The sequence below is a fragment of the Gossypium hirsutum genome, chromosome A04 (genome assembly GCF_007990345.1).
Source record: "Gossypium hirsutum isolate 1008001.06 chromosome A04, Gossypium_hirsutum_v2.1, whole genome shotgun sequence".
Lineage (NCBI taxonomy): Eukaryota > Viridiplantae > Streptophyta > Magnoliopsida > Malvales > Malvaceae > Gossypium > Gossypium hirsutum.
This window is the reverse complement of record NC_053427.1, coordinates 51772768-51796343: the sequence shown is the minus strand read 5'-3', so window position 1 is coordinate 51796343 and position 23576 is coordinate 51772768. Positions and strand designations below refer to the sequence as shown.

The 23576-nt window shown below is 30.7% G+C and overlaps 2 protein-coding genes across 7 annotated transcripts; both read left to right on the top strand.

Annotated features, from left to right (window-relative positions):
* The first annotated feature begins 152 nt into the window (after positions 1-152).
* Positions 153-4413, top strand: LOC107948422 (ABC transporter B family member 29, chloroplastic). Its single transcript, XM_016882961.2, has 10 exons — positions 153-838; positions 1222-1308; positions 1436-1543; positions 1703-1969; positions 2254-2337; positions 2544-2760; positions 2876-2961; positions 3291-3478; positions 3606-3735; positions 4130-4413. Exons 1-10 carry the CDS (start codon positions 224-226, stop codon positions 4274-4276), a joined length of 1929 nt encoding a protein of 642 aa, XP_016738450.1. The 5' UTR covers positions 153-223; the 3' UTR covers positions 4277-4413.
* A 14427-nt stretch (positions 4414-18840) lies between these two features.
* LOC107948424 (heterogeneous nuclear ribonucleoprotein Q) lies at positions 18841-23340 on the top strand. Of its 6 annotated transcripts, none has more exons than XM_041111302.1 (10): positions 18895-19044; positions 19679-20429; positions 20504-20620; positions 20836-20976; positions 21092-21265; positions 21354-21484; positions 21666-21838; positions 22255-22347; positions 22588-22673; positions 23021-23167. In XM_041111302.1, the coding sequence occupies exons 2-9, from the start codon at positions 20055-20057 to the stop codon at positions 22650-22652; spliced, it is 1269 nt and encodes a 422-aa protein (XP_040967236.1). In that variant the 5' UTR covers positions 18895-19044; positions 19679-20054; the 3' UTR covers positions 22653-22673; positions 23021-23167. The 6 variants fall into 6 exon arrangements, with proteins under 6 accessions (XP_016738453.1, XP_016738454.1, XP_040967236.1 ...); XM_016882966.2 differs by lacking the exon at positions 22255-22347 and having other exon boundaries at positions 18896-19044; positions 19679-19725; positions 20033-20429; positions 21354-21561; positions 23021-23340; XM_016882964.2 differs by lacking the exon at positions 22255-22347 and having other exon boundaries at positions 18841-19044; positions 21354-21561; positions 23021-23340.
* Positions 23341-23576: the final 236 nt, after the last annotated feature.

Here is a 23576-nt window from a genome sequence, read left to right as displayed (position 1 = left end):
TAAAGAAATTATGGAACAACTATAAAACTTGAATTAAAGTTTCTATTATTAATAGATCGACTGATATTAAAAAAATAAATAAATAAAGAATATATTTTCTCCTATAATATTATATAATTTATAATTTACTTGGGACCAATATATGCTGCATTAAGTCCTCAAAAAATGCCGTTAGTAGATATCTACTCTTAACGGTTCCATACCAAGCCATTCCCCATTCAAAATGTCCCTCCACGGCCTTCTTTTTCTCTCGCCACCGTTTCCTCCGCCACTTTTTTACCTCCGCTCCGCACAAAAAGATAAACCCAAATTTCTTCACATCAATTCACGTTGGAGACCTCCCTTTATATCCTCACTCAAACCCACAAATTCAATCAAACTCCCCTTAAACGCCCAAACCAGCCAAACCCCACTTTCCAAAGCCCTTGAAACCCTCGCCAAACTCAAACCTTTCCTCCAAACTAATCACCAACCCATCCTCCTTGGCTGGCTGTGCAGCTCCATCTCAGTTTTCTCCCTTTCCCAAATTATCCCCAGAATTGGATCCTTCTCTTCTAACTTAATCAACATCGTTTCCATCTCCAAATTGCGTGACCAGTGCCTTCTTCTAGGGGTTTTTGTCTTGGTCAAGTTGGTTGCTTGTTACTGGCAACAAGCCTTCTTGTGGGAAGCTTCGCTAAGGACAGTTTGTCAGATGAGAGTTTTCGTTTTCGAGACAGTTTTGGAGAAAGAGTTGGGTTTTTTTGAAGGTAACGATGGGGTTTCTTCTGGAGATATTGCTTATCGGATTACAGCTGAGGCTTCTGATGTTGCTGATACTCTTTTCGCTCTCCTCAATGTTAGTGATCGAGTTTTACTTTTTTCCTTTTCGGGTTCATGCAATGATTTTTGGATAAATTTTTGTTAAAAATATTCGTATGAACTTATCTTGCCTAGTTAAATTCTTTAGAGAAACACTCCAATAATTCAGCTTGGATATCTCAAAATTTGAACCCTTGGGAAAGTGTGTTCTTGTTCATAAGCTTCTTTTTTATAATTTTATCAGTTGAATGATCACAAGGAACATAATCTCAAGAGGTTTTTCATTGTTTGGGGCTAAATGTTGTGGTTATAGATAAATGCCAATTGTGATCATCATCGTCTTATCTGAATTTTGTTGTCAGTGACTGAGGTTTGTCTCTGCAATTTATATGTCAATTATTAATTTCATTCTTGGAACAGACTATTGTGCCCAACATGTTGCAATTGTTTGCGATGGGGACGCAGATGTTGGTTATCAGTCCCTCCCTATCCTTGATTTCAGCAATTGTAAGGATACACAATATTTGTTTTATAATTTCATCATTTATTAGTTTTGTTTGTTAATTGAATGAATTTCTGATTACATTTATGTTAGATGTATAATGTCTGTACATATATTCTGGTGAATTTTTTGATGATTCCATTTATGGCTCTAGTTATAGCTTATCTTGGTGAAAAACTTCGCAAGATATCTAAGAGAGCTCATCTGAGTATCGCCACTCTTGCAGCTTATCTGAATGAGGTATGCTTTATGTTTTATATGGCCGTCATTTCTTACATTATCATCAGTGCTTGCAGTTTGTGTTTCTGTTCTTAGGAATTCCTCAGTGTTCCAGCAAGACTGAGGTATCCAACATTTTAGTTGTTGCTTATTTTAGCTAGTATATTTATAACGTTTTAGGTCCTCCCAGCCATTTTCTTTGTGAAAGCAAATACTGGAGAGTTGTCCGAGCATGCCAGATTTCAACGGCTTGCTTATACAGATTTTTCTCGACATTTAGCAAAGAAGAAAATGAAGGCACTAATCCCCCAGATCATACAAATTATTTATTTTGGAGTTTTATGCGTACTTTGTGTTGGATCCCTGGTCGTTTCACGTGGTTCTTTTGATGGTTGTAGCATGGTTTCTTTTGTGACATCACTGGTTTTCTTGGTTGAGCCCATCCAGGTAATATTATTTTCTTCAGAAAAGATTACATATGCTTGCTTTTACCATCAGTAGCCCATTCCAGATTTTGGAATGTTGAGCTTGTCTTTTCATTCTTTTGTATCAAGTCTTTCAAGTGACTGGATTTGCTGATGATGACCTTCAAATCTTAGTGTCTTGGTTTTCATTGTTTTGAAGTTATAAGTAGTGCATTGATGTCTTCTTTACTTTTTGAAGTGGTCTTATACTTCGGTCATTGAGGGGGCTGTCTTGAGTAACTGTTCTTAGAATAAAGAATCATGCAGGGTGTGGGTAAAGCATACAACGAGTTTAAGCAAGGAGAACCAGCCATTGAACGCTTGTTTGATTTGACCAGGATGAAGTCCAAGGTACATTTTCTTTTCTTGCCTGCTTGAATTATCTTGATGAATTCTCTATTATTTGTATGACAATAAACAAGCTTGTATGAGGCTATGGTTTTAACAAAATAATGCATCATAGAGAAATGGCGAAAACTTTTGAGCAGCTATTATGTTTGTAAAAAATGACTCTCAGCTGGTTCCTACTGTTACATTTCATTTATTTTATATCATAGGTCATTGAGAAACCAGATGCAATCTATTTAGGCCATGTTAAGGGAGAGGTGAAATTCTGTGATGTCTCATTTAAATATGCTGACAACATGCCACTTGTTTTGGATGGGTTGAACCTTACTGTAAGGGCTGGGGAGACAATAGCTCTTGTTGGACCATCTGGTGGAGGGAAAACAACCCTTGTAAAATTGCTTCTTCGCCTATATGAACCTTCATCTGGTGAGGCATCAGAATATATAAATCTACGCTTATCCCTTTAACCAGATTGAGTTATTTTTGCTTCCATTTTCCCTTTGTATTTAATGGTTTGCATACCTGGCATCCCATGTTTCAGGATCCATACTTATTGATAACCACAACATAAAGAGCATCCGACTGGAAAGTTTGAGAAGACATGTTGGTCTTGTTTCTCAAGATACAGTGAGTGACAATTGGTTACCCTCTTCATTAGTATTAGGGAAAATATTTGATACACTTCCAAAGGAGTTTTTAGACTCCACAAATAGGGTTAGGGCGTTGACAAGTATCCTATAGGGGTATAGTAAAATATTAGAAAAATAAATATTTTAAAAAAAAAGACACATTGCAATTTTTTAAGGATGCTTGTGGAATAAAAAAGGTATACTGCCAGTGTACCAAATACTAACCCTTAGTATTATTGTTTCATTGTTGTAGCTTTCCAGTTTTGGTAATAAATCCTCCAAATTAGTTCAAATGACTGATTTAGATATCTCTTCTAAATGCATCAGATGCTTTTTTCTAGGACAGTTGCTGAAAACATTGGATATAGGGATCTAATGTCAAACATTGACATGGAGAAAGTTGAGCTTGCAGCTCAAATTGCAAATGCAGATGAATTTATCAGAACACTTCCAGAAGGATACCGAAGCCAAATTGGACCAAGGGGCTCACTTTTAAGTGGAGGTCAGAAGCAAAGGTAAAATAGACAAATGCATTGCTCTTTTAACACTGAAATATAATTACTATAGGATTGTTATTTCTTATTGCTGAAGCATTTCTCCTTGTTTTAAATCATAAATCTTCCTGCTGGCTTACAAATGCAGACTAGCAATTGCAAGGGCAGTCTATCAGGTATCATCTATTTTGGTTTTGGATGAAGCAACTTCTGCCCTAGACAGTAAGTCTGAGTTATTGGTGAGGCAAGCTGTTGAGCGCTTGATGGAAAATTATACAGTAAGAACAATAGCTTAACCTATATGTAGTGCAGTTATAGTTTGATTGGTATATAATCCTCCTTGAATCCGTAATGGAACCAGGATGAATAACAACTAGTAGCATTGCTATATTATGCCTGCTTCCTTTAAAGATTATATCCATGAGTGAGTCTGATTGGCATGGTCTTTCATTAGTCTATTTAAGGTCTATGCATTTGCTATATTGGTCTTTTTCTTTATGCTAGGGAAGAATGGTACATTAGAATGGCATGGGATTTGATTGACTGTGAAAAAAATTCTATACAATGCTGTTGTAGAGACATAATTGTACACCTATAAAAGATACCTGATGTATAATTGAGAGTTATATTCATAGTTGAAAGTGTTAAACCATGTAGACACTTAATTTGCAGGTGCTGGTCATAGCCCATCGTTTGGAAACAATTTTAATGGCTGATCGGATATTCCTTCTACAAAATGGGAAGTTACAGGAGTTAAGCCGGTCAACTTTTTTAGCTGGTCACCATGACTCACTACTGTCTGCTGGTGCTGCGATTTGAGCTCATTTAAAAAACATGATATGTATGTTGATTTTGTTTCGCTGTTACACGAGTTTCTGCAATTGAATGTTGGGTTTCACGTTCTATACAGGCTGATAATGCTTCCCAACCATTCCCAAGTCAGCTTTTCAATGTCATACACATTCTATTTTGGAACTAAGCACAACATAAGAAAACAAATAATAATTTATTGATTAATTTTAACACATTAATTTGAAAAATCTATTATCAAAGAAAATTAAAAAATTCTTCTTTTCTGATTATTTTTTTATGAATAAAATATTTCTATAGAAGTTGAATTATTTATGAAATATAAATTTTGTATTATATTTTTTTTTACACTAGTGCAAATAATTTATTCTAATTAATATAAAATATTGTTTACAGGATAAATGTAATTAAAAGAAAGGAAAGTATATATTTGATTCGTATTTGGATATTTTTGTTTGGTTAAACAATGAATGAAAAGGAAAAGAAGTTATTTATTTTACATAAATTTTTTATCCTTTATATAAATAATTAATAACATATTTAAATTAAATATTTTAAAAAATTATCAATATTCTTTTTAAAAGATAAAAACATATGATAATATTTTAAAATTTTAAATATAAATTTAATCAATATATTATATACAACATTTGATATGATAGAGAAAAAGTTGTTTCTAAATTTTTGCACATTTAAAAATAAAATGTAAATAGTAAAACCTATGAATTTGATCCTAATTCTATATAGTTCAATAAATTTAACTATTTACATTTATAAATTCTATCAATTTGATCTTTAAACTGCCTAACCAAAGCATTCAGCTTTCAAAACCGAGCCATTCCACGTCTATTACTTGTTTTGTTTATGGTTGAAATTATCTAATTCGATATATAACTGTTAAAAAGAATATAAAATACAAATTATAAAAATATAATATATAATAAAATTATATAAATAATTTAATATTTATAAAAATAATTTTTACTCTAACTAGAATAATTTTAATTTTTAATTAATTTGGTAAATGATTTCACACTAATCAGATTACTAGCGATAGTATTGCTTATTGTGGATTTAAAAATTAAAAATATATAGAACACATAATAATCTCTTAATCAATTTATAAAATTTAAAAAAAATCATTATCAATGTAACAAAAAGAACTTCGATTAATTCTTTCACTTTTTTTTCTTATGAAAAATTAAATGTTCATAATTTTTTTATATGATTATTGATTGAACAATTGGATTTTTCAAAGCCATGCATATTTTTTAACTTTGGATTTAATTTCCAATTTAAAAACCAACTTCGAGGACTATTTCTATGTACCTCGGAGGAAACATCATACAGTTAACAAGAAGAGTAAATCTAAAGTGTTTTCTTTAAGGTTTTTTCCTTTTCTTTAACCAAAATTTTATCAATCAAAGGGTTATAAAATATTATATTTAGAAGAAAACTATATGAAAGAAAAAAAAGAAAATAAAGTTTTAAGATAAACTCATTGGTATTTGGAATTGGCTTGGAAAGCGTCCCGTTTGTGGAGAGAATGTTTTATTTTTTGGGGGGTTTTACAAATTTATAGGATGTGGAATACTTATATTTTAAAAGTTGAAAGCTTTGATTAGGAAGTTTGAGGATCAAATTGATAGGATTTGTAAATTTGAATGGTTAAATTTAATGAATTATTTAGAATTAGGATCAAATTGATAGAAAAAGTCGGTATTGAGGACTAAATGCATTATTATACGAGTTAGAAAAATGTTTTCCATTATCAATTTAACGACGAGTGACCGAATTAGAAAAAAATTGAAACATTAGAGTCTAAATTGAAAAATTTTAAAATTGGGTGACCAAAATAGGAACACGACTATAGTTGGGTGACCATTTATATAATTTACCTAAATCTAAAATGTTTTATGTTTCCATTAAAAAATAAAAGAAACAATGAAAAGTGAGAATTCTCAACTCCCTTTATGTTATGAATATTTTATTAAGGGGATATCCATCAAGATTAAGATAAGTTTTAATGTACTTCAAATTCTAATAGTAATTAGAAGTAGATCTTATGTTTATAAATATAGATTTTGGAGAATTATTGTAGATGATTCTCATTGATCAATAAAATACGATCTCTCTTGTGCTCTCCCATTTTCTTTTTTATTTATTCTCTGTCTATTTATTTTATAACACGTTATCAGCACGATTTTCTTTAATTTTATAATACGGTCACTCCAAACTATCGCTCAAGTTATTGTTGATTGCCTTCTAAATCTATTGTAATTTCAGTCTTCAATTGAGGCCTGCACATTATGGGTAATCATTATCAAAAGAAATTTATATAATTCTTACGTGGGTGATGATGATGATGTAAAAGATCTCCAGATATATTTTACTATGATTTATTATTATATTATGTTTATTATAATTGGAGGCTAATTATGATAACATGAATAGATAGATTCTGATTTGAAATCCACATATGTTTGTGATGGTGATTATGAAATAAAGAATCAATGGAGGCATTTAGAAGTCTATCCTACTAGATTTGTTGCATTCCTCGAAGTGAATGTAAACATAAAGAAATTAAAAGATATAATCATGGACTACTAAAAGTAAGAACATAGTAATAAATAAGAGAATAATGAGAGTTTTCAAGATAGTTCTTCAAAGGGTAAAGATTACTTATGTTATCAATATGATATAAAAAATTATTGGCCACATATGTAGTGTATGTTCAAATATTTTGTTTCTGTTAATATTCTTTGAGGAATGATATGAGAATGTAGTAATGAAATCTAGCATTACAAATAGAAATTTTTTTTCTTATTTAGTACTAAAACTAACAAATATTATTCCAATATTTGATAGTACAAAATTAGTTGAAAGCTCCAGAAGAGCTAATATATCAATATCTAAAAAGTATAAAATTTGTAATGGTTAATACATTAATTTTAAAAGATATTCATTATAATGGATGCCATAGTGAGATTGTGAATGAAGAAAAGATTATATTTCATATGAATTACTATTGTTATAAATATCTATTTTGAAATGATGAAAAAAAAAGGAGGATTGATTTATTGATTACTCTTGTTATTAAATTAAATTGATTGTGATTATCTTTGTGATCTTCTTTTGTCATCATCCCTATTAAGGGGTTGAAAGTAGAATATTTGACTATGAAAGGTCTACTGATGAGCAATAGAATATGATAATTCTATCTAAAGCCCGTTATGGTTGTTATGGTTGGATGTACCATAAGTTACAAGTTTTTTTAAAAAACAATTAGTATAACTCTATAGTATTCAGAATAAGTTCTCAATTAAAATTACGTAGAAAAATATTATTGATGAGAACTTGTAAGAGATAAAACTTATGTATAAAAAGTCATTGTTAATATACCTGTTGTACACTTGGAAAATAAGATTCACTTTTAAAGTTTGCTATTAATAGATTTTGATTGGATTCAAAGTCTACTAGTGGAGTTTAAATTGCTTACTTATTGATAAAATCGTCAAGACTCAACATAGAAAAAGAAAGTACATCTTTAAATATTAAATGAACTTGATATATGGTTTAAAAATTTGAGATGGTTTTCTTTTTAATTTTTGATTACATGTGTTACATATTGTTTTAAGCATCTCATTTGTTCATGAAAATGAATATTAACTGATTTATTTATATTGCTATAGTAGGTTTTATAATTAAATAATATATTTGATTAAAACATATCTAGTATGCAAATTTATCTTAATAAACCAATGAATTTTATGGTTACTTAGATTTCATTTAGTTCAAAGAATTGTTAAAGATAGTAGTTCATACATTATAAATTATTCCATGTGTTAATTATTTAGAGAAATGACATGAGCAATTATAAATGAAAAGTACTATGAGTATTAATGGTTGGATTTTAAATTAAATTTCATGCATGTTTTTGATGATTGTTATGACAGAAAAAAATTGCTAGTTTTTCATTATGTCATATTTTTATGTTTGAGATGTTATTTTTATTGATATATTTAATTTAGGTTTGTTTCAATACATGACCTAGCCAGTTATTCTTGGTAGTTAACTGATTATGTAAAACTCTTATTAAAAGGGCTTTAAAAGTATTTTGAATTGATCTCACATCTCCTTTTGGATAAACAAAATAACTAGTTATTCGTTCCATTAGTTCTACTCCATTCCCTAAAGTGAATGTAGCAATACATAACAATTATGAAAATTTAACTTATTGTCATTATTGAAAAATAAATAAGAAGAAGATGAATGGTTCAAAATGTTGCGAAATGTTTATTCTTAGTATAGAATGTTCAATGATTTATATTAATTTATCATTCCTTGAAACATATGATATCTATATGATCTTATTGGTAAGAAATATGATATATGCTTACATTATTGTCTAAATTACTTTTTGCACATTCCTTAAAGTGAATGTTTGCAATAAATATAATAATTTTTTAGATATTTGAAGATTTTGGCATATTCCCTGAAGTGAATATTGCATATAATTGTTTAGAAATTATATTTATTTTGTTGACTTAATGGCATTATAAACTTCACATTGATTTAGACATTTCCAGTAGTAAGTGTCATAATAGTACTTATATGTAGATACAAAGTAAAAGGAATGACAATAAAATTATTAATTTGTCACAATTTATATTGACATTATTAGTACAATTGAAATGCATGTTAAAATAAACTAGAAGTTTACTGATACAAATGCATTTAGTACTTGACATGACCAATTAGACCATCCTGAATCATATATGATGCTAAAATTAATTGAGAATTCATATGGACATTCATTAAAGAACTAAAAGATTCTTTAATTTAAAGAATTCTCATTTGTTGCTTATACTCAATGAAAATTAATTATTAAAAACTCAATATCTAAAGTTGAGATTTAGTGTCTTGCATTACTGAAATGAATATGGGCTCATTCATCCACCATGTGGATGATTTTGATATTATATGATTTTTTTTCAACAAAAAACTGAAATTCATTAAGGTAGTTATACAAAGTCAAATTGACATAGAAAAGAAAAGACAGACCAGCAGAAGATAAACCAATCCGCAAGCACAACACAAAAAAAAAATAGCAAAACCATTAAACGCAAAACAAAACCACTCTAAGCCAAATACAAAATGTCACAAATAGAATATCAACCAAGTATTCATCTTCTCCCAGTGTATATCCACAGTTGAGTTGAAAATGGAATAAAAAGAAAAGCCTTGAAACCCAACCATAGAGATTACTCTGAACCTTCTCCATTTTCAAAGTGGTCCAAAATATCTCAATGATTTTGAATCCAAACCGTCCAATCCTTAACCACTATCTTTCGCACTGAATCTAGAGCTCCATCAACCCAGAAACAAGGGATTTGGTGTCGCCTTCCTTCCAATGCCAGAGTATGTGTCGCCTTATTAACTGCTCTAGGAACAAAAATGTAAGAAACTTCCTTAAAATGTCTTTTAAGTATACGAATGTTGTGAGTAAACGGTCGAAGAATAGATCTATCTTCCCCTTTTGACTTGAGCTTGTTGATTATTGACAGAGAATCCCCTTCCAGAAGAAGGCGCCTAAAACCCATCCAAGCATAAGCAACAAAGCCCTTTCACACGTCCTAGCTTCAGCAACAAAAGCATCGACAACTTTTTCAAAAAGGTAAGTACACGCCCCCAGAATTTTTCTTTCATTATTTCAAGCTAAAACTATTGCAATTGAAGTTCTAAAAACATTTTGAAACAAAGCATCAAATTTTAGCTTAATAATACCAGGATTTGGGGGTTGCCACAACTCCTTTATCATGGGTCTAGAAAATGACTTCATATTCCCTTGACTCAAGGTTATCTTTTGACTATAGCCTTGAACAAAACCCAGAAGTTCCTGCAAGGAGAACTTAATACCTTCATGTATTAATTTATTTTTTCGAAACCATAGAGCCCATAAAGAAATAATTAGAATCTATCTGTTACTTTCATCTGCTATAAAAAAAGTTTTAACAAATCGATCTTTGCAATTCGGGGTACCCCCAACTGGAATTATCATGATGTTAAGAGAATCCCATAACTGTTGTAAAGTACCACAATACCACATCAAATGTTGGTTACGCTCTCCCTTACATTAGAATCTATACTAGCACCAAAATAAATAAAAGATTTATCAAAATTCACCCGTTGTCCCGAAACCAGCTCATGCTCCCGAATAATGTTTCGAACCATATTAGCCCTTTCACTTGAGGCATCCCCAAATAGGATACAGTCATCTGCAAAGAACAAATGGTTAATCGAGAGTCTTTCCCTTCCAATAGGAGTACCCCTAATCAAATCCTTCTGTTTGGCTTCATTAAGTAGTGTAGAGAAACCCTCAGCACATATTAAAAATAGATAAGGGCTAAGTGGATCGCCCTGTCTTAATCCCCTCGAAGGTGAAAACCACTCACTAGAATTCCCATTGAGGCCCATAGTATAGGAGATAAAACAAACCCATCTCATAATGAGAACGACCCAATCAGTGTGAAATCCCAATCGAATCATTATTCCAACCAAAAAATCCCACTCAACACGATCATGCGCTTTACTCATATCGAGTTTAAGCGCAAAATTCCCTTTTCTACTTTTTTTTCATTTTAAGGGAATGTAAAACCTCATAAGCGATTAACACATTATCCGAAATATGTCTTCCTGAGATAAAAGCCCCTTGGGCTTCATAAATACAACCTCCCAATATTGCACTCATACGCTCCACTAAGACTTTCACAATAATTTTGTAAACCACGTTACAAAGGCTTATAGGTCTAAATTGTGAAAGATTTTTTGGTTTCTCAACTTTGGGAATCAAAACAATATGGATTTTATTAATTTCTCCCATGTCAATTTCACCTTTCAAAATAGATAAATAGTAACTAGAAATTTTAGATCCAATAATATGCCAATACCTTTGATAAAAAATTGTTGGAAAACCATTAATTTTAAGAGTCTTAAAAGGTGTCATCGATTTCACAGCATGCCCAATGTCTTCCTCAGTGTTAAATAGCTCGTCATTCATACTCGTAGTGATCCGCTTTTCCACTAACCCAAACAATCGTTCATCATCACTTGTTTGAGAGGCCGAAAATAAATTGCCAAAATACTTCAATGTGAGTTGTAGCATCTCCTTAGTTGTTGAAAACCAACGTCCATCCTCCATTTCCAAATCAGTTATCTGACTATGATTTTGGCGCTAAACAACAACTTTATGAAAATAACTTGTATTCTAATCCCTATTTTTCAACCAGTTGACACGGCCTCGTTGCTCTAAAAAAATCTCTTTTCCATCAGCCTCCAAATTAAAACCTAGTTGAACATCTATGATTTCGGCTAAAACCTCATCAATGGATCCATATTATAAAGATCATGTAGCCATTTTTCTAAATCCAAACGAGTTTTCTTTTGCTCCCTATTTCTGAAACGACTCCAATGTTGAAACTACTGCCTCATTTTCGCAAGCTTAACTAAGACACTTCCTGATAAGACATCCCAATTTATTTTTTACCTCATTCTTAAAAGAATCTTCTAAACACCATTTGGCCTCAAACCAAAAAAGCTTGACCCCATATCGGTGAGCATCCGTTCGCATACCAGTCGTGTCCAAAAGAATCGGACAATAGTCCAAAAATGTATGACTCAAATGTTCCACCTGGTAACTTAGAAAGAGATTCATCCAATCCAAAGAAACAACTCCCCTATCTAGTCTCTTCCTTATGTTCATTGACAAAAATCTTCTTCGCTCCCATGTAAACCACCTACCAATGTATCCTAGATCATTGAGCCCGCAATCATCCAGCATGTTTCGAAAATTAGTCATTTGGCATTCTGATCTAAGATGTCCACCACTTTTTTTTTAAAGAATTCATGATCTCATTGAAATCCCCAATCATAAGCTGATGAATCATTTGGTCGTGTCCCAAATGTTTAAGCAGCTTCCAAGACCTGTGTCTACTCTTTTCACCCTGATTCCCATAAAACCCCGTTAGCCGCCAAGCATCACCACATTCATTTTTATGGATCTCAACATCAATATGATAATAAGAATAGCTCTTAAGCCGAATAAATAAATTCCCTTTCCAACCCAAAGATAAACCACCTTTTGAACATATCGCCCCAATATTAATACCATTTTCAAAACCACGTTTTAGCCTAACCATTTCCATCTTTTTTTAACTTAATTTTGTTTCCATAAGAAACAAAATCTGAGGATTAATGGCCTTCAATTTATTTTTGAGCTTGCTAATAGTTCGTGATCTCCCCAAACCACGAACATTCCAACTTAGAATTTTAATTACATTCGGCTGCTCTGCTCAGTAAAGCTAGCCGTTAAATCAAAATAGCCTCCTTCAAAATTATTCCCCGAAGAAGTTGTAAAACCCTCCACCATCCGTTGTCGTTTCTTTCCTTCCAAAGAAATTAGAGGATAATTTTCCTCATCCAACATCAGGTCCATGGGCCCACTAGTAATACCAATCCTATTCAAATCCCTACTCCCATTTCATGCCAACTGTCAGTCCCTTTAACAGAGATCTGTTGACTAGATTCCAAAGGAATAAAATTGGGATTTAAAGACGTTGTCTCCATAATCCCCTTAAATTATGCTCAGCATCACGCTCTCCTTGAATTTTAGCTCTTGTTGTCTCTTTCCATATCCACTCTGCTGCACTTAGAGCCATCTGCTTCACGAAGCCACTTAATCACGGTTGTGTTCTGTTGGCGTGCCACCGCACGCAAGGAAATGTCCCACTCAAAAACTATTTTTGATGGATCAATTCGGGTACGAAACGGGCAGTAACTCTCTCCATGACCCAGTTTACCACAAATGAAGCAAAATAAACTCAGTTTCTCATACTGAAAACGAGCATTGATAGTCCTCTCCTTTCTGATCTGAATCTTTTTCTTTCTTTTCAACGGAAGTGACACATCCAAACGAACTCGAATGCGCATAAATTTTTTAAAACCCAAAGTCGGGATAGAAGTATCATACTCACTAAACTGTCCCAAAAAATCACCAAATTGCTTAGCCATCGTTTTCGTCATCAAACCTATAGGCAAGTCATGTATTTAGACCCAAAACTCGGTTAAATTTAACAGAACTACTAACAGATCTTCTCCCATCTGAATTTTGTGAAGAATAATCAAATAATTATTGAAAAACCATGGGGTACCAGAAAGCACTCTTTGAACATCAACCTCATGGAAAATTGAAAAAGGAAATGTTTGTCCCCCAAATCCGAAATGCAAATCCCCCAATGGGATGCCACAGATCAACCATAGTATTGCGTAGAGAAGGAAAATGAACAACACTATAAATTAAACATCTTCCAACCAAACAAAATTGATAATTTCGATCCACCACTGAAGCCTCCTCATGAAACGCATCCTCCTCTTCATCAAGTAAATTCAAATTTACCAAGCCCTCCTCCATCACTCAAATAAAAAAAACTTCCACACCAAAACTAAGAAAAAACAAAAAACTGAAAAAGGAAGAAGGAAGAAAAGTAAAAACCCCCATGTCAAAAGACAAACTAAGTTATGGTCTACAAATTTTAAATATGCTTTACGCTAACATTCACCACCCAAATTCACATTAGGTTGATGGAAGGAGATGATTGTTACTTTATTGATATTATATGATTTTAGTAGATGCATTTACAAAATAATCACATATGTGTTATCAACTTGCAACCTGTCGTTTGCAAGATTGTTTGTTTAAATAATCAATTTCAAATAATGCAAATAAGACAATTCATATTGCTAAAGCTAATGAGTTTATATTTTAATCTTTTTTGATTGAGTTTGAAAAACTTTCGTAAAAGCTTGTTATTTATGCATATAATGGCTTATATAAATTATTGATTGAACGTATTTGATTAATATTTAAACCATTATTTTTGAGAACTAAACTTCTTATTTCAATATGAGGTTATGTTGATTTACGTGTTATACGCATCAAGCCAATAAGTTATAATACTCTCCATCAATTTATTTTTGGTCAAAGGGTTAAAAATTTCTTGTCTTTGAATTTTTGTATGTGTGTATATATTCCAATTGCTCAACCACAACGCACAAAGGTAAGTGAATCCTCAAATAAAGTTGGGAATATATATTAATTACAAGTCTCCTTGTATTATTAGATATTTTGAATGTACTGAAGATTCAATTATGACATGATTAGTGATTACTATTTTGATTTGATAGTTTTTCCGATATTAAGGGGAGAAAAATAATATTTGAATGAAATCACTACTTATAATGTGTCATCATTATCTAGATCCTTATAGAGAATAATTTGAACCAAAAATTCAAAAAGGATAACTCACTTTATTATAAGTTAACTGTTACATGTATTCACAATTTTAATGAAAATAACCAAGTGTTATATACAATATAATATTTTGAAATCAAACTCTCAGTAGGACAACTAGTTAGAATAAATAATAGATTGATCGGTTCTAAAGGTGAAAATTCTTCTAGATGGTCATATAGTAGAGGTGGGTACTCTAGAAGAGACCCAATACATAACTAATAACTAAAACTCCAAAAGAGATTTAGGTACTTGAAACTGAAGATTAAAATAGTGAAAATAAGAGATCTCGATAAGTTATGTCAATTCGAGAAATGTGGAATCAATAATAAAACTGGTCAACAATGGTTTTGCATGCAATATTATTGTTGAAATAGTGAAATAAAAGGAGGATCATGAATAAATCTATTGAGATATATAGATATTGAATACATTGGTCAAAATAGAAAGGCACAACTCAAGTACAATTAAATTCGTGGAGTTTTTGGACCAGTAGTTCAAATATCTAAAGGTATAAAGCTAATGGGCATACAAATGAAATAGTTTTGCAAAACAGAATAAAATATGAAGTTTTTACTAAGTCTTGACATTGATTATGAAAAGATATAACATTTTTTTGTGGTGTATACAATAACCTTTAGATATATTATTAAACTGATAGTTCATAAAAAAATTTAACTTGCATTTAATGGTTGTTGTTACAACCTTTTATGAATCACTATATAAAAAAGTTCATTTAAAATCCTTGAAAGGTTTAGAAGCTAAAGCATATTGAAATTCTTGGGAAATTGTTCATTTATATGAATTGAAATAATTTGAACATATGTGGTAAATTTGACTTAGTGAATAGTAGTTGAAGGAGGATTATAAAATGATCCAAAATACCTATTTGTGTTTTTATAGAAGAATCATGATTAAATTTTGATATGATTATTGTTGAAACTCTTAAACAGATCAAAATATAGTTCCTCCAAATTTTCCCTCACTCATGACTTTCAAAATAATGGTGATATAAATGCTTAGTAGATACATTCAAATAGTTGAAAAACTATTCAGGATTGAATACGTAGAATATAAGAAAGTATGTGATGTTTTCATGAAGGGAGAGTAAATACACGCTATACTCTTTTTTTCCCCTTAATCGAGGTTTTGTTCCATTGGGTTTTCCTGGAAAGATTTTTAATGAGGCAGCATATTATGCGTATTATAGATATGTGTATTCTTTTTCCTTCCCTAAGAATTTTTTTCCCACAAGTTTTTTTTTATCTTAGTAAGGTTCTTACAAATTCTAATAGTAATTAGAAGTAGAGTTTTATTTCATTTTTACTTTTTATGCTTATAAATATAGACTTTGAAAAAGGATTGTAGATGATTCCCATTGATTAATAAAATATGGTCTCTCTTTTACTCTCTTATTTTTTTTTTATTCTTTACTCTCTGTCTATTTATTTTATACAACTTTATTATTATTATTTTTTGCTTAATTAAAATATGTCATTCAAATAAGGGGAAAAATAATCATTTCCTTTAATTTACTTAACTTTCGTTTATTTTAGGAAATCCCGACATGCTGATACCTTTTATATTTATTTATAAACAAATAAAAGATAATAAATATAAGAGCAAAAATAAAAATATATCCAAAGTATTTTTATGAGGCAATAAAACTTTTTTTTTGCTTTTAATTTAAAGGAAAAAGTTGACACAAAAAATAAAGAACAATAGTAGGGAAGAAAGGAAAAATATTATTGAAATATAAACTATAGATTAATTTAATATTCTATAAATTATTACTTTAAATTGCACTATAAATTGTTATTTATTTATATAAAAGGAAAAACTAAAATTTCAAAAATATTTATTACAGATAAATAATATTATAATTAATTATAAATTTAAAAATATTTTAATTATAATATAAATATTATCTATTTGATTTGTAGTTATTTATGAAAAGAATAATAAAAAATATTATGAAAAACAAACAAATAATGCTGCAAAATGATACACAGATCACCGACGGACATGTATAATAATCCTTAAATATTGCTGACAAATACAACTGTTTGCTATTTATAAACTTAGAACTCCAATGTGGAATAAATCTCAAATATATATATATAAGATTTAAATTTTGATTTAATTTAATATATAAATTAGTATATAAATTTTTTTATTTTGTTTTAAATGTATATATAAAAATTAAATTTTAATTCAATTATATACATTTAAAAATAAAATTTCAATTATACACATTAAAAAAATAAATTTATTTTAGTAATGGATAAATGTAATTATATGAATATGCAATATATAAATAAAGAATGATGTTATATCACTAACTGTATTAATAATTTGTGATAATTAGATCAAATAAGAAATTAATGTATAAATTTACACAAAATCAAAATTCATGCAATAAATTGCATATTAGACTATGATTCATTTATAGTTTTGAAATTTATCTGTATTAAAATTAAAACATATGAGGGCTTCTTTTAGAAGTGTTGATAGATTAAGTGGAATAGATCGGATTTATGCGAAGTATCAATATCATATATAATTATTTAAATTTGGTCCGATTCAAAATTTGAACTTTAAATTTTGTTCAAGTACTTCAATAACTAACTTAAACTCATTTAGGCTTATCTATATTATTTTATTTTTAAAATATAATTATTTTTAATTTAATATTTATTAATTATATTTACCTTACTGTATTTTTCGTATTATTAAAATTTAAATATTAAAACATTTTTTAACATTAACATATTATATTGATTTTTCATAAAATATAAATTATATATATAAAATAAATGAAAAATAATAATATATATAAAAACACGAATATTAAAAAATTAAAGAATACTTCTTTTCATTCATTATATTATTAAATTTACATTAAAAAAAAAATTCTATTCTACATTTTCATATAATAGAGTTTTTTTATGATTTAAACAATACAATGAAGTTGGAGCTAGATTCAACGTACTAACAATAAGTAATTATTAATAATAGATAAAATCATTTGAATAATTCTTTTTTGTATTTATTCATTTAAGAAGAATAAGTAATATTTATAAATTAATAATATATATATATTAATTTTAGGGAAGAAGAGAAAATACATTAGTCCTCAGCTCTGAAAATAATTTCCTCCGATCCTAGATTTCCCCTCAATTGCACCATTTAAAAGAATTCACCAATCCATCAAGCATTCCTCCTCTGCTTGTGTTGCAGTTCAATCTTTAGTTTTTGCATTAGATTACACCATCCCCACCCCTCTCTTCTTGGGTTTTATCAGTGAATCTACAATATTATAAAATCATACATCTTACTTCAATCCTACCATTGCAAAACTAATATAAATATAGTAATTATATTATAAATGTACCAAAAAAATAGAAATTATATTTTGACGTTAAAATTAATACTTAATGCTTAATTTCATCATTTTAAATCATTATTATATATACAAAATAAATTAAACTATAATATCAATTCTACTACCTTTATTAAAACTTAAAATTTTCATATATTAATATTTTATTATCATATTAAAACTAATTTTGAAAAAAGAAAATATTTGATGTAAGTTTTTAGACTCCACGAGTAAAGTTAGAAAGTTGACAAAGTCTTATACAGTATAATAAAATATTAAAAAATATTAAAAAAAAGAGAAGATTGACAAATGTCTTATAGTGGTATAATAAAGTATTAAAAAAGAGACATACAATAATTTTTTAAAATTACTTGTAAAATAAAAAAAATATATTATGTACTAAATATTAACATTTATTTTCTTCGCTACAAATAATAATATTATTTAATACATTAATAATATAATTAATTTATTTAGAGAGATAAAAAATGAAGATAGAAAAATTGAAAGTACGGGATTTATAACATTGCAATTTTCTAAATAAAGATATAGTTTTTTAATATTGTATAATTAATTAAATTATGGTTTAGGTAATGGAAAGTTCTTTTAAATTATTATTTAACATTCTGTTTTAATTATTAGTTTTTTTAATAATAAATACTTACATTAATTATATGAAATGAAAATATATTATGAACTTAAAAATTATATATAAATTTGAACTTCAAAATATTAATTATTAAATTTATATTTTAAACCAAAATTTTTAGTTTTAATTTAATTTTTAAATTTAATATTTTTTTTCCAAAATCGTTTAAATTTCTCAATTATCTTAAGCTGGCCGTTAGTAGCCCCTCCTCAATCCCCATATATAAAACATAATAATAAACAAAACACCATTCATTCTATTGCTATCTGTAGGGTACAACACCGATTCTGAAGCCCCTGCGAAATTAAAAGCTCCTCTTTTAATCTCACAAATTAGGGTTTTCCGTAACAAAATCCCTTATTAGGGTTTTCCTCTCATTCTTCAATATTTCGAGCTCGGTAAGCACTCTTTTCTTCTTCTTTTCCCCCCGAAATTTTTGTATACATAATCACCAATATCTTCTTTGCTTTTAGTGCTGAATGTTTAATATATATATATTTCCTAATCAATCGACGTTTCAGGATATATTGAATTCGAAATGCTTGTATGCTTTTCTTTTTCCTGTTTATTAAATTGTTGAAGTTATTGCTAAACGCTAAGATATAAATATAGTGAAATTTGAAAAAAAAAAGAAAAAGAAAATTGTATTTTCTATCTTTGATGTTTGGAGTTTCATAAATTGTTAGCGAATTAGCGAGGTAAGTTCAAAAATAAAAGAAGTAAGGAAAACTGAGCCCTTTATATCTTTTTCATATATATAATATACACATAATATGGATCGAAAATTTGAAAGACGGGCTGCTAGCAAATTGTTAAATTAATTATTAAACCTTTTTCTCCATTTGCTTTGGCCATTGCTGCGTTATAATAAGAAATATTTCTTTGCAAATCTGTTTTTCTCTTTTGCTGGAATCTCTTATTGTATTCCTTCTATTTCTATATTTTATGCCTTTAGGTTCAATTTCTCATTACTTATTTTCTGCCTTTTTGTTTTTCTTCCCTTTTTCCCCTTTTGGTGAATGAATTTCCCAGATATATAAGTAATCGATGAAACTGGCCGTTTTCTTGGGCAATTGTCTGTATCTTTTATCTAGTTTCAAGAATACTTTGTTGACATCAGAATCCTCTTGATTATCACTCACAACTCTCTTTGCCTGTGTCTATTGCTTTTTTTTCTTTGTTTTTACTATTCTGGAACTCTCTTTTCTGAGAACCACTCTAGCTGCGACTCCTTTGAAGCCATATATCCTCATGGAAAAAATTCAGTCAAAAGTCTTATTTTGCAACTCCATTGGCCTCTCATTTTTTTCCTACTTTCCACATTTGTACTCTTTTCTTTTGTCAATGCTTCTGGCTTCTGTGCTTCCTTCACAGTTGTCTTGCAAGCTTGCTTTATTAGATACATAAAATGTCAAGGACAAGGGAAGAGAATGAAGAGCAGGTAGACCTTGAAGGGGACAATGAGCAAGAGGAGACTATAGGGGAAGAGGTTGAATATGAAGAAATAGAGGAAGAGGAGGAAGTGGAAGTTGAGGAAGAGGTTGAAGAAGAGGTGGAAGATGAGGATGAGAATGAGAATGCTGAGCTTGTTGATGTTCAAAAAGGCTCTGATGGTGATGAGGAGTTGAATGATTCTGAGACAGAGGAAGAAAAGAAAAAGAAACATGCAGAACTTCTTGCACTTCCTCCTCATGGATCAGAGGTCTACATTGGTGGCATTCCTCATGACACTTCTAAAGAGGACTTGAAGAGATTTTGTGAATCTATAGGAGAAGTCATAGAGGTACATTGCTAATATCAATGCGCTGCCTGTATGCTTATTTTGACTGACTAGATGCGTAAATATAATGACTGCAGGTTAGGATAATGAAGGGGAAGGATTTAGGTGAGGGCAATGGTTATGCTTTTGTGACGTTCAGATCCAAAGAGTTAGCATCCAAAGCTATTGAAAGACTGAATTATTCTGAATTCAAGGTGAGGAAGAATGCACAGCTTTTTGTGTTAACAGATTCTAGCAGGGCTTAACATAATAATATATGCTGTTATTTATTTGTGTTAGTATTCCTCTCCCTTTTTGCTTCCTATGAATATATACATTGATGAATTGTGGCATCATTTCTTTTTCACTTATATTTTCTCCTTTGTAACATATATCTGTTTTCTTGTTTTCTCCTTTTTGTCTTCTTCAGGGGAAGAAGATAAAATGTTCAACTTCTCAAGCAAAGAATAAGTTGTTCATTGGTAATGTTCCCAGAAACTGGGGGGAGGAAGTTATGAGGAGGGTTGTAAATGATGTTGGGCCTGGAGTCGGTTGTATTGAATTGTTGAAGGTTTGTGCATATATTGTCTGTCGTATCCCAGTTTATGAGACTGATTCAGTTTAATATTCCATTACTTATGTGCCAGCCTGTATTAGTTTTTGATGGCATGTGCTTGACGTGGCAGGATCCAATGAACCCCGGCCGAAACCGTGGATTTGTTTTCATTGAGTACTCTAATCATGCATGTGCTGAATACTCGAGACAGAAAATGTTGAAGCCAACATTTAAGCTTGATGATAATGCTCCAACAGTGAGTTGGGCTGACCCTAGAAATGCTGAATCTTCTGCTACTACTCAGGTTTTCTAATCTATACTTTAATGTTGGCCATACTTAGCTGGGGATTTGCATTGACAGTTGTATAGTAATAATGTTTGACATGGTGCAGGTTAAGTCATTGTATGTCAAGAATTTACCACGAGATATAACTCAGGATCGCCTAAAGAAGCTGTTTGAACATCATGGAAAGATCACAAAAGTTGTAGTTCCTCCTGCAAAAGCGGGAAAGGAGGACAGCAGGTATGGGTTTGTGCATTTTGCAGAGAGGTCAAGTGTTATGAAAGCATTGAAGAATACTGAAAAATATGAGATTGATGGTATACTATGCTCCTTACCTTACTGCTATTATCAACTTCTTGCATTTCCTCGGAGTATAAAGGCATTATTGATGATATTTTGTTGTATTTTCTCTTATTGACAGGTCAAGTGTTGGAGTGTTCTCTTGCAAAACCACAAGCAGACCAGAAATCTTCTGGAGGATCTGGCTCCCAGAAGTCAACCTTAGATTCAAGCTTCCCTCCATTAGGATTTGGTTTACTTGGGGGGGCATATGGTGGTCTTGGAACAGGATTTGGTCCTGCAGGATTTGGACAGGTGAGATGCTCTTTTACTTCTCTATCTCTCTTTTTTTGTCACTTTGTCCTCCAGGCTTTTCTCTTTTCATTTGTTATGGTTTCTTTGGACATAGTTGGGAAAGGAAATAGTTTGACAGGTTTCTTCTGGAAATTTGAATGCTGCCAAAAGCAGTGCTCTTTTGGGTAATTTAAGTTGTTATTTTTTTTTAATTTCTTTTCATTGCAAACTTTTGATTATGACTTTAAGCTGCATTGGGTGTTATGTGGGACCAGCAATATCTGCTCTTGTTTTGAGATGTATCAGATGACAGATATAGATTGAAAAGATGACACGCCCCTTGTATTGAGATGAAATAATCTTTGATATGTAGGCATGATGGCTTGGCGATTAATCTAAAATTGGTTTATACTGCTGTCTTTTGTAATCTTGTACAGTAAGCACTGGTTTCGTTCAAGAAGGAACATTGCACAATCAAGAACAAATAAAACGACATTGTCTCCTACATAGGGTTTCCTTCCTTATAATAAGTAAACAGTTATCCTATGATGAGTTGGCATTATTTGTAATTTTATTAACAGCAAGACATACATTGTCTATACTTCTCACTGAAATATTTTACTATTACTTGTCAATCTTCGAGAGGCATGTGCTTAAGAGACCAGGATTTTGAAAGGTTCTCCTGTGTATGCTTTGATTATTTATTTTACTTGGAAAATTTAAAAATACTTTTACAATGCCCTGCTGATATTTATGTTATAATCTTGCAGCCGTTAATCTATGGGCGAGGTCCAACCCCTGCTGGAATGGCAATGATGCCAATGCTTTTGCCTGACGGAAGGATTGGATATGTCCTGTAAGTTTTAAGCATGAATTAGTAGTTGCAGATCATGTAGTTTATGTTATTTGTTCATATATGCGTGCATATGTGGAGTGTGTATGTGTCCATGCACATACATGTACAGCTACTTGTCAATTTCTGTTATCCTTTTCTTCCGCCTTGATATGGAGCCAAATTGACATTTGACTTGTAGACAAATTCATTCACATTGTTCTGATCTTTGTCCCAGCCACTTATGCTAATAGGCCGAATAATAATAATAATAATAATAATTATTTTGTCTTGCGGCTTCCGTCTACTCATCTTTTCTTAATTCTGGATGATGGCACTCCTTTACAAAATTGTTTCCGTTTTTTGTATAGCCAACAGCCTGGAATGCAACAACCAGAGACACCTCCACCACAGCCCCGTAGTAGCCGAGGTGGTGCTAGTAGTAGTAGCTCAAGCGGTGGAAGACGCAGCAGCAGTGACAGTAACCGAGGACGCAGTCGATATAATCCATATTAGTTTGGTTCTCGATTCCATTTCTTCTGTAACCTGAGGTTAGAAGAGAGTAGAAAAGAATCTGCTTTGAGTTGGCTTTTGTTCGAGGCTAAGGATCAGCCAGTAGTTTTGTTTAAACAGAAATTATGGAAAGTATAGTAAGCTGTCAAGAAACTTACTGACAGTTGTTGGGCTCTAATTACAAAAACTTACTGACAGATATTGGGCTCTAATCAAAACGACTAACATATATACACCATTGCATTTAGATTAAATGTGATTTACTTCTCCCTAACAAAACTAAAGCTGTCTACACATTGCTGAATAACAGCAATGAAACAGTTAAAACAAAAGCTTGAAATGGAGGAGAGATATTGTAACGAAACAGTTTGGTTTGGTGGTCTCTTCAGTCTTTTGAGGGTTCAAACTTTTCCT